A 13150-nucleotide genomic window follows, 5' to 3' on the forward strand; every position below is an offset into this window, starting at 1 on the left:
TGATGGTGGTGGCATATAAATTAGTGTTACCGTGTATCCATGTTGTTGTAGTGGCCACTGTAGTAGTAGTGGTAGATTTACCTGGATTTTTTTTTTTAAATAAAAAAATTTATTTGCCATTATAATCAATGTGTGTAGATTACCGATACCGATACGAGAGTTTTGTTCTGTTTTGTATAAACGCCCGAAAAAAATTATCCAATGAAGACACGATATATATGCCCATTGAATATTTTTTTTTCACAAATTAAAATTTTTCATAAATAAGATTCTATATAGCTGTTGATGATGATCATCATCATCATGATCAACAGGTTGTGTTGACAACAACAACAACAAAAAAAAAATCATCATCATCATTAATCACATTGTGTGTCCAATACCTGTTGCTTTGATTGATGATTGTTTTTAAAAACAAAAACAATCGATTGTTACCACACACACACACACACACACACAGACACAAATCTAAACCAATCCGATCACGATGATATAACTGATGATAAATCATTTGAAAAATGATGACGATGACGAAGATGATGATCTGATGATGATTTGATGATTGATTGAAATTTTTTATATTTTTTTTTCATCACATATCAAATGATGATTATTTTTAATTTAAAAAAAAATGCAAAAATTAAAATAAAAAAAAAATTTCTAATACATTCAATTACGGAAGTATTACGATTTCAATGGATTCGAATGAATCGATTCGAATCTTTCTCTCTCTTTCACTAGAAATGATTTATTCCACCGATAATAGTAATAAAAATAACATTACAATTGATTTTATGATGATGATAATCGCATCATCATTAATGTTCCATATTTGGAACGATGAAAAAAAAAATTTTTTTTTCTTCTTTTTTCCGATAAAGAGATGCTAAATTTAAAAAAACAAAATCGCTATTTGTTGTGGTGACTGACGTATACGGTGGTGGTGGTGGATCCATTCATACATGAGATAAAAATAAACATTCGATTTTTTTTTGCATCTTTTATATCACATTATTAATCTTGTGTGATCCATATTGATCAATATATTGATCATCATCATCATCATTATTATTATTACTATTCGGCTGACAACGCCCATCAATCATTATGAAATACAACGATTATAATGATTATAAAAAAAAATCATATAACAAAAAGCGGAAACAAGAAAATAAACAAAGCCACACCAACAACGTTTGTTTTGTTTAGTTTCGTTTCATTTGGAATGATAATGATGATGACGTTGGAATGGTGGTGGTGGTAATTATCATCATCATCACCACAATGTATGGCAACAATTTCCATCCATCCAAGATCCATTATGATAATTTGCGAATAATGATGGTACATTTAAAAAAAAGATTCGATTCGAATGTGTAAATGATACCTGTGTGTGATTTACGTTTTATGTGAATTTTATTTTTTTTTTTTATTCAATTTGATTCATCATTGTTTTCGATCAAAACAAAAACAAAAATTCGAATAATAATAAATAAATGAAAAAAAACAACAACAACAAAAAAATGAATAAATGAAACAAATAAATGATATGCTGATGCTCTCTCTCTACATATATAGAAATGATGAACGAAAACAAAACAAAACAAAAAATTGAAATTAAAAATCATCAAGATTTGATACCTCAAATTTTCTTTCCTCTTGTAAATGTTTAGCTTCATTCACCAGCTGTATAATACGTTGTATCATTCGTGGTGAATCACAATAAACATAACATGGATTTAAATGTGATGGATATTCAAAATTTTGTTTATGATTATGATGATGATGATGATGAGAATCTTCATGATTAGAATTTCGTCGTAATTTTGTTGCTGTAGATTGTTGTGTGCCAATACCATCATTATGATAATGTACAGGTGACATACAATTGGACATTGATCTTGTTGGTGGTGTTTGACGAAATTCAATAAAATGACAAATAATTGCCGTTGTCGATGTTGATGATGATGATTCGTCTACCGCAGTCGTATGATGATGATGATGATTATCCAGTTCCAATTGTGTTCCAATCATCGATGTTAAATCTGTACAACAAGATTGTGTTTTCAGAAAATATTCACCATCATTCAACATCATACGATGATGATTACATTCATAAAATGAATCCAATAAAAGAATCTGTAGCTGTTGTATTGGACAATTCATTAGAATCAAATCTTGTTGATGACGAAATTCACCATGATGATCATGATTATCATCATCATCCCATACATCTTCTGATGGCAATTGACATTTACGTATTGGTGCATGAAAAAAATACAATCGTTCGGTGGTCAATAAAACAAAATGACGATCTGATAATGGAAATACATGAACAAATTGTTCACCATATTCACGTTGGGTACCGAAATCAGTTGTATTATAGAATCGTGATTGCCATTGTGATTGTTGCGATTGATAACGGGTTAGACGACCATCGATTGTTAATGTACGTGGTAATCGTACACGTCGTACTTGTCTACCGTTTATACCAAAACATGCTTTACGACTTGAATCACGTACAGCGGTTGCGGCACCAGATGCAAAATCTAACATTCCAACAGCTGGTTTTGTAAATGTACCCAAAACACCTTTACTCAAACCAGATAAAAAACCAGTGACACCACCATGATTAACGATACCATCATAGGTTTGCGTAATCACCGATGTAATACCACCCAATATACCATGTGCTAAACCAAATGCACCGACAACCAAATGTGATCGTTGACCACCGATACCACCAGTTTGTTGTTTAATTTTTCTACGTATTTCTTGATGACGATCATCCATTGTAACAAATCCCAATGATTCGGATAAAACCGATGTAACTTTAGCCGTAGAATCAGATATTCCATGAGTAACATTCATAATTAATCCACGAATACTACCATCGGAATAGAATTCATTCAATCCTTCGACAAAATTATTGATAAAACCAACAGGATTACCAAGGAAATCTACTGTTCCAAGAATTTTTGCCGCTTGACTTCTTAGTTCACTACGATAATGTTCATGTATTGAATCCTGAAGAAAACGTCTGGTCATCAGACTATAAACCTTATGGAATGGTTTCAATTGTATCAATGCTTCTTCAAAACGAATCAATTTTATGCCGGCTTTCTTTTTCAATTCATTAAGATAACGGCCAATGGTTGATGTCGAAGTGAATACAGACAATTTAACACGTCGTAATTGAATTAATAAAAATGCAAAAAAATATTGTGCTGAACGTGATAATGAACTGGAGACAACATTTCCTGATGTATGATATAATAATGATGGATTTGTTGCCGTTGTAGAAGCAGCAGCAGCAGCAATTGCAGCTGATGATGATGAACTAATTTCATCCATTTCTGAATCGACTGGATCATATTGAATAAATTCCAATAGTTTCAATAAAACTAATTCTTCAATATTCAACACCAGATCATTTATGCTAATTTGTAGACTCTGTGAATAGAGAAAAAAAAATCCAATTAAACATAAAGCATAAAAAAAATCAACATACCTTAAAAACATTAATCTCAACATTTGGCAGAAATAATTTATGCAAATTAAACGTGATGGCTGGACGTTCAATAATGATTCGTTGTCCTGCCATTGTTGTAATTGTTGAAATCGATCTTGATGGTGATGAAGGCGGCTCCTGATCCGATTGATGCTGCTGCTGATGTTGTGAATCCAAATTTGTCACATATAAGACAACTTCTTTTTCTGAATCCAATAATTGATTGTCGACCTAAATGAAAAAAAAAGTCAAACAACAAAAACCAAAAAATAAAAAAATAAAAACAAACCTGAAAATCTTCGACAACACAATTCAAACGACATTCAGCTGGATTACAAAGTAATTCTAAAATGATTTTTTTCATAAATAAAAACACAATTTCTTCATTCGTTTTCGATATGATCGATATGCCAATAGAATCCACTTGTAGTTGTAATTCTAATTCAGTTTTATTTAACATACGTATTAGGAAACTTTGTTCAGCCATTGTATTCGTCGTGTTGAGTAATTCATTTAATTGTGATGTACCACCACCACCACCACCATTACTGGTGTTTGAACCATGATCAGAACGATTAAATTGTATTAGATTCAATTGTCGACCATTTGCTGTCAATTGATTATCTTTGATTCTCAATACACGGCTTGGACCATCGGCTAATATGGACACGTTTAAAACACCGGATCCTTTACGCATTTTTTGTTTAATCACTGCCTGTTGTTTTGGTATCGTCGTTTTTGTCATTGATGATTCAGTTGGTCCAATGGCTATAACGGCCATTGTACCAGTTTGAAATAAATCATTTAATCCAGTAGTAGTCGATGTTGTAGTGGTCAAAACAATTGGTTGAACAAACATATTCCAATATTTTAGACATCGAAGACGGCCATCTTCAGTGAAATACCATGTTTGTGTTGATGAACGTTGTTGATTCAATTTACGTACAGCCAATGGTATCGAAACAATATTAGCTGATGTTGATGATGAATTATCCATTTCATCATCCATTACATCTAATACCATTAAAGTGGATGATAACAATGTTGGAGGAAATCTAACTTCAGCATAACCTAAATCTTGAAATCCAGGTGGTTCAGTAGGCGGTGATGATCCTTCATGTATCAAATGATTCAATTGATCTAGACGCCATAATTGACTACGTTTAGCACGTTCTTTACGTCCAAGAAATACTGGTTTAGGTCGATCAGATTCCAATATACCACCACCACCACCACCACCAATAGGAAATGTATCTGACATTGGACTATTCGGTATATCAAAATCTGGTACATCTAAAACAAGCATTTTAGATCCAACATCATTTTCAACGAATGATAAATCAGGTCCAGCCATCATCATATACATTAATTGTTCAGCATCATCATCCATATAACCACCGTTATAGCCAAACATTGATCCACCAACCATTGTTGTTGATGTAAAAGTTTCTTCAAATGCTAAATAATAGAAATTATCATATGTCAATATATTACCGGGTGCAAATGAATTCAGATCATATGTTGATGATGAACCACCCGGTGCACAAACAGTCAGATGTGCTGGCTGTGTTGGTTCATCCAATGCATATGGCACTGATGAATTTGGCCTTACAATCGTACGATGTTGTGTACAATCAATCTGACAGAATTCAATGGCAACTTGAGAAAAATTTTCCACACGTATCGGTGGTGGTAAACTATTGGCATCGGTGAAAACAATAAAATATGTTGCATTTTGTAATAGAATTTCTACACGTATAAAATTCGAACGTCCAGAATCGTCACGAATATTCAGCTGAAAAGATACCGATGGTTCAGAACCAACATCAAAACAACCGGACCATAAACAACCGATTAATGATGCTATTCGTACACATAATAATTTTGGCCGATCCGTTGCTGGCCAATGGAATGGCATATTTGATTTAGGTAATGCTGATATCATTTGTGATTTTTCCACAACGAAATCATGATGATAACCACCAACACTACTATTACTGCCACTTTGTGAACTTAAACGACGACTAAATGAATTTCGGTGACCAGTTTTAATTGGACTTGACATTGATGATGGTGTGAAATGTACATTTGATGATTCCATGAAATTCGACGATTGACCACCACCAACAATAACATCTGGATAAATGAAACATTTTTGTGCAAATTCCAGTTTAAAACTAGTTAGATTTTCAATCTGAAATCGTGGTGCAATAGTAACAATTTTTGTTTGATTATAACGATCACGTCCTTGACGAATATCGATACCGAATTCATAGATTTTTTCTTGTGGTATACTATCTTCAGGGGAATATTCTGTAACCCGTAAACGACGATAAAATGTACCTTTTTCCAAACAGAATAAATTACACCATCTTGGTGACATATTCGGTAACATTCGTCCTAAACGCATTATACAATATTGTGATGAATCTGGATTAGCAAAACTAAATAATAATGGTGATATTGATCGTGCACGTTCATGTTCTTCATATTGGCCGGCAGCTTCTTCAATTAGATTCGTGGCACCACCACCACCACCATCTTGTGCAAATACAAGTGGTAAACCACTACGATTGACAATCCAATATGGTGCATAAATTGTTATTGTCATTGCATTCGATGGTTTTGGACAACCATTTTGTACGACAATATGTGCATTCAGTATTAACAATCGATTACGTGCATCATACATATCGATATGGGTTTCAAAATTTTTGATAGCACCCGGTTCAATTTGTAATGGACGACAACGTGGAAAATGTTCCATTTGAAATTCAATACTAAATGATTCAAGTGGAGAAATATAATGTACAGAATAATCATCACCAGATTTTATTGTTCCAGTCGATGCAGATGATGATGATGACGATAATTCTTGTCCATTTTGACTATTTAAAATTTTAAATCGTAATTCATATGGCAAACGATTAGCCAATTGTAATGGTGGTAGCAATGTTATCGTATGCGATGGTAATGTAACTAATGGTGATATTTTTGGCGATGGAATCATCATCATCATACCGGCATTATTCAATGTTTGATTTGATTGACGAAAAATATTTCTTGATTCAATCAATGCTCCAATGGAATTTCGTTCGACTAATACGGATACAACATATGCTTGTGATTTTGAATATGATCCATGTTGTGTATGAGTGATCGGTGTACAAATCTGTAATGAACAATCTAGTTCACCGAATTTTCGTACATGATTCCAATTTATATAAGTAGAACAGGTACCAATACCTAGATCACATGGACGTAATTGAATTCTTGCATATAATAAATCCAATGGTACGGGAAATATTCCTTGTGGTGCAATCATATACGATGTACGTACATCGGACATTGCTGTATTAACGAATTTCAATTCAACCATTTTCGTTGTACGATTTGTTATCAACAATGATGATCGAACTGTAATCAATTTGATTGCTGTCGATTGTAATCGAATTTCAAACACCAAAATAGCTGATTGATTTGTGTACCGTTCAGATATAACGTGACGAATAAATGTTCCTTCACGTTCTATTGACAGTGGAAATGTTTCTTGCCAACCATCAACTTTTATATAGATTTTTAATGGTGAAATTGTTGACGATATTGATGATCGTGGTGGTAATAAATTTTGTCGATGATGTTTATGGCTTGAATTTTGTTTCAATGCTGATGATGAATGTAATAGATCAACACAATCAAAATAAACAATATGATCGGCTTGTACATCAAGACTGGGTTTCAAATCACAAGGTGTAATCAAATCGGCTGCTTTCTCTGTGGAGAACATTTTTCTTGAATTCGATAATAACATATGTAGATCAGTACCAGTATCATTTTTCAATGCAAACGGTATGAATGGTTGACGATGACGAAATGTACGACGATCCGATGGTAATGACATAAAATTTTCAATATCTTGTCGCCATTCACGATGAACTTTTTCAATCAAATCCAACAATGTACGTGAAACATTCAGATTAAACATTTTTCTAATTTCAATTTTTATTGCTAATTTTTGTCTTGCAACAGGTATACGATTTGTTGATGCAATCGCAGCTGTATTTAACATTGATTTCAAATGACAACGTGGTTCATGATGTTTCCATGAAAAAGCAATCTGACAATTTTCAATGAATGGTTCCCAACCAGATAAATGTGAATTATAATAATCACAATAAAAATTTGTTTGTGCATGTGCTTCAACAGACCGGGTATAATATTGCATCAAACGAAAATCTGTAACACCCAATTCCAATAATGGTAGATCAAGTTGATTACAATCATCAATAATTCGAATGGAACCATTAGCAATTTTTACTTCAATCACCGATAATATCGATAATAATAAATTCGATGATGATCGAGATCGATTTGGATTTTTCTTTCGTTTTTCTCCATTCAATTTATTACCACTATTATCATTATGTAAATTCATTGAAGCTATTGTAGTCATCGTTGCCACATCCGTGGTCGTAGCAGCCGATATTTCCGATGTACATGATTGTGAATGATTATCTGTATCGGAATTTTGATTAATTAAATCATCATTTTTTTGTTGTACATCACTTGTTGTTGGACTGGAAAGCATATATGCTGCTTCAATAATATCACCATTTTTTAATGCTAATGCACGAAGACTATCACGTGGATTGAAACCCAGATCAATCAGATTATTTAATCGACAACGAAATTCTTCGGCATTCAATCCGGAACTAGATAATGTAATCTGCTGTAACATTTCCATCATTTCATCATCTTCATCATCATTTTGTTTTGTTATATTGTTCAAAACGGTTTTATTCTGATCTAATGCTGATGGTGGATGGATCGATGAAGAAACAGGCTGTGGCTGTTGTTCAATCGAAGTCAATGTATTAAGAATATGCCAGAAAACCAATAAATCTGTATATGAGAATCGTACATCAATGGTTGAAATTTCAATAGAAAGAACCATTTCTGGTTTTGCTGTAGTAATGTTTTTACTATTTTTATGATGTCGTACACTTTCACCACCAATAAACGATGATGAAGATAATTGATCAGGATAAAAATGTTGACGTATAGAAAATTTTTTCGGCAATACTAATGGATCAATACTATTCACTGAACTTATTAGATTTAATCCATCGACTATATTGACTGAATCTGATGATTTTTTACCAATAGATTTTGATGATACAGCAGTTGAAGTTGTTGTTGTTGTCATTGTTGATGTTGATGTTGATGATGATGATGATGATGATGTCATTGAATCATTTAGTGATGAAAAAAGAATTTTACGTTCAAGTACAATTTCAATCACAGTTTTCTGTAGTATCGGTACACCAAACATATCACAGTAATAAAATTTTTCCACCGGTATATAAAGCTCTGGTTGTGATCGATTCAATCGATCCGATGGATAATGTTTTCGTTGAGCAAATTTTTCGATATTTTTCACACAATCCAATGAATAAATACTTAGATCACGAATTTCGGCATTATAAGAATTATTCGATGTTGAAGTAGTGGTCGTAGTCGATGACGAAGAATTTGTTGAATGATTCTGTATTGGCAATGGTGATTGATTAACGGTTATGCCAAATTTTCGTTGTCGTTGCTGTTGTGATGATGGTTTACATACAATCATTTCTTGACGACCAATCGTTCGAATTATATCAGTAGAATGATTATGATTATTCAATAACATATGGCCAAGATGAAATACGACCACTTCATAACTGGATGGTGAAATTGGACAAATTATAATCGGTGAACGTATGAAAATGTTCAATTTAAAATTATCCAAAAATGGATTTGCCATTGATTTAGTTTTGGATTTAAATTTTGTTTTCTGTCGACCATGTGATTTTGTTTGCATTTTAAATAATGATAATTTCGATGTCGATGATGTTGGTCGCAACAATTGCGAAGAAGAAGAAAAAGAACTAGATGGTGGTGGTGAACTAGTTGATTGTATATCATTCGATTGTTCAGCTGTTGAATCATCCGCTGTTGTTGTTGTTTCAGGTACAATTCCACGTAATACTTCTGTGGTTGCAGCACGTACACGTTCTTTAAATGAACGTGAAAAATATGCTTCCAAAACATCGGTAAAACATTTTCTACATAATGATAATTCATACACTAGGATGCTTGAATGTACATAACAAAATGATGCCATTTCAATATTCAAACGTAAAACATTTTCATTCATATGTCTTGATAATGAAAATATTAATGCCTTTTCCACTGGAATTGTCGATGATTCTGATGTTCCATCATTATCATCATTGCCATCATCATCATCATTATTATTATTATTATCCGAGTTGATAATTTTTCCAATCGATAATACACGACGATGATGATTGACATTATTTGTGGCCGTAATTAGATCCAATAATTCTAATGAATCCATACGTCCATCAATTGATAACATATTGGTACTAAAACGAAATTGCCAACCACAACCAGTCAATGTAGCCGTTGCTATTTTTTGCATTTTCAAATTCGAATGTTGATCATCATCATCATCAGCTATTATTACTGTTGTAATATCATCTGTACGTAATAATGTTAGATTTAGATTTTGACATTCAAAATTTAAATCCAATTGTAATTGATTCAATTCATTCTGTGTAAGAAATATAGTTTTCTGTTGTTGTTGTTGTTGTTGTTTTTGATGATAATCAGCTGTTGTTCGAATAAGCTGTTGACCACCACCACCAACACCACCACCGCCACGATTATGACAATTACAAGCATATGCATTTGGATTTGTTACATCGACACCAATTTTCATTTGATTAAATTCAAATTCCAATATTAAATTTCCTTGTTGCTGCTGCTGCTGTGATGATGAAATAAATGTCTGTTCATATGATTGTGATGATGTAAGATTATTGAATGCCATCAATTGAAATGATGAATTATGTATTTGAAAATTAAATTGACAATAAATAGCATCACGTGTAAGAAATATATCATCTGTAATTGTTGTTGTCGATAGATTTAATGATGATTGTGATAAATGGCGACGTTTACTTGAATGAAAATCCATTTCTTCTTCTTCATCTTGTTGTTCAGATTTAATATCTTCTGTTGGTGATTCTTGATCTGTTGTTGTTGCTGCTGTTGTGGAAGCATAATTGTAATAAAGATTTGATAAAACATTATATGGTAAAAACCAATATCCACCACCGGATTGTTGTTGTTCTGTAATGTTCATTTTGTTGTTACTACCATTATTCAAATCAGATGGATTCATTTGTCGTTTTAGTATTTGATTTGCACGCCAAAATACAATTTCACGTATTGAACACAATTCATCTAATGTAAATTCATTTTCAACACGTTCTTTTAGGCAACGTAGATCACGTGAAAATGATTCTGGATAAATTAGATAACAAATGTATGCACGATGATAACCAATAATATCACGTACACGTTGTAGAATAAAATGCCAATTAAAACGTTGTCTTCGTTGACGATATTCTTCTAGATTTGCATTGACAGCAAAATGCCACCATGTTTTCGGTTTAAATTCATAACGAATTGAAATATCATCATCATCATCATCATTCCTCGTCATCTTGTTGTTGTTGTTGATCATTTTCGGATTTCCGTATAGATTGACCATGATTAATAATCATTGGTCGCCATTTACGATAACGCCATAGTGTTTTCTGTGTTTGAAATGCTAAACTCCAATCAAATAGATGTTTATATTGAATGGCGGTCATCATAATTGGTACACGTTCCAATTGTACATCGATAACCGTACGTGGTTGTTTACAAGATTTCAATGACATTTCTGTACAATTTCTTTTCATAAAACATTTTCCATTCACCGGTGCAATCATATAATCATGTTCAGTTGGAATATTTTTATGATTAATATTTCTATCCAATGTTTGTCGCATATGATCGACCATTGTATCTAGATCATATTCACCAAACAGTAATGTTTCTGTATCCATATAACAGGCGAATGATTCTAAATCGATTAATTTGAATAGAAAATTTTCATTAACATTTGATTCTCCTTTATGATTCTGTGTGGTCACAAATTTTGGTTGCCAATTTTCATCTGTTGAACATAACGTAAGACTACGTATAACAATACCGGTGGCAAATGGACAGCCAGGTATGGTGGAATTATCTTCATAACGTACGTGTATTGATGATATTTTCAGATGAATATTCATCAAAACATTATTTATCAATGATGAACCATAATTTAGCCACGATGAATATGATGATGAATAATATGAATGTGGTTCAGCAAGATCATCATCATGTAATGCTTTCCATCGTTGTTCCATCATATCTAATTGTGATATTTTAAATTCTTGTTGTGAACGATTTTCTTCTTCTTCATTATACTTTGATTTGGATCAATCAAACATTAGAACAGAATTTGTGTAATAATTAATTGGAAAAAAAACACTTACCGAAAAATTTGTAATCGGCTTGACAATCAAGAATAAATCTTCAATACTAATCACTAATGGTTCAGATGTGAATGAACTCCAGCTAGGAAATTTTATAGAAATTTTTCCAATGAAACCTTTGTGGATGAACAAAAAAAAATTTGGAGCAATTATAATCGATATATTGAGTAAAAAAATAAAATAAAAAAAAATTTTAATTGGAAAATATGAGCCAATAGTTGATTAATTACTAACCGTCATTTGCTTCCAATGGTAGACCTAGATATCTGATTAGATCACGTTTCAATGGAAGATGTTCCAATTCGATTTCGCCTATTGATTTTTTGCAGTTTGTTGATGATGACGATGGAAAATAAATCAAAAATAAAAATAAAAAACATTAAGGACATGGATAATTAACGTTATCATCATCAGGGAAAAAAAACAAAATCCGAAACAATTTGATTCGAATGTTTTTTTTTTCGAACAACCATCACTATTGGATACATACCATTTTTCAATGACATACGAAGCTGATGTGTATTGACATTGCCAAAATAATCACCAATATAGGTGTTTAGAATCCAGGCTGCAAAACTTTCCAACATTTTTTTTTTATTTTATTTCCTCCAATTATTGATTGGTTTGATGATTTTATGGTTTTTTACGTGATTCGAATTTTGTCTTTATCAAACATTGGTCGATGATGGGTTTATTTTTATTTTAGATGAAAGATTTCTTTGATTTTTCAATGAATCAAATAAACAATACGTGTCCTACATGCACACATACATACACATACACTATACGTGTCATTGTCATGATGAAAAAAAAAGAAAGTCAAACATAAGAATTATGATGATGAACAAACAACCAGAAAAAACAACAAAGAATTCACCTTTATAGAATATTCAACACACACAAATACAGCTACAGAATATATATTGTGTTTTTCGTTTTTGCCTTGAAGAATCGTTTTGTTGATGTGATCACATCACAAATGATGATGATTTACAGGAATGAATGAATGAATGAATGTGATCAAAATACACACATTCAAGTTAATTTTGTTGTTTGAAATTTATTTTTTTTTTATTATTTATATATATCGTTTATAGACCCCCCCAAAGTTTTAGACGAAAACAAAAAAAAAAATTTTTATTGCATCTCAAATTATAACAAAATAAATGATGATGATGATGACAAAATCAACATGCGCAATTTT

The 13150-nt window shown here is 32.1% G+C and overlaps 1 protein-coding gene across 1 annotated transcript; it reads right to left on the bottom strand.

The window, feature by feature from the left end:
- Nucleotides 1–1403: 1403 nt before the first annotated feature.
- On the bottom strand, nucleotides 1404–13040 carry Vps13D (vacuolar protein sorting 13D). Its single transcript, XM_047061091.2, is given in 8 exon segments — nucleotides 1404–3453; nucleotides 3512–3742; nucleotides 3801–11075; nucleotides 11077–11877; nucleotides 11947–12062; nucleotides 12181–12258; nucleotides 12437–12728; nucleotides 12824–13040. Coding segments are annotated over 7 exon segments (10434 nt in total). The 5' UTR covers nucleotides 12534–12728; nucleotides 12824–13040; the 3' UTR covers nucleotides 1404–1617.
- Between the last annotated feature and the right edge of the window lie 110 nt (nucleotides 13041–13150).

This window comes from Dermatophagoides farinae, chromosome 9 (assembly GCF_024713945.1).
Source record: "Dermatophagoides farinae isolate YC_2012a chromosome 9, ASM2471394v1, whole genome shotgun sequence".
Taxonomy (NCBI): domain Eukaryota; kingdom Metazoa; phylum Arthropoda; class Arachnida; order Sarcoptiformes; family Pyroglyphidae; genus Dermatophagoides; species Dermatophagoides farinae.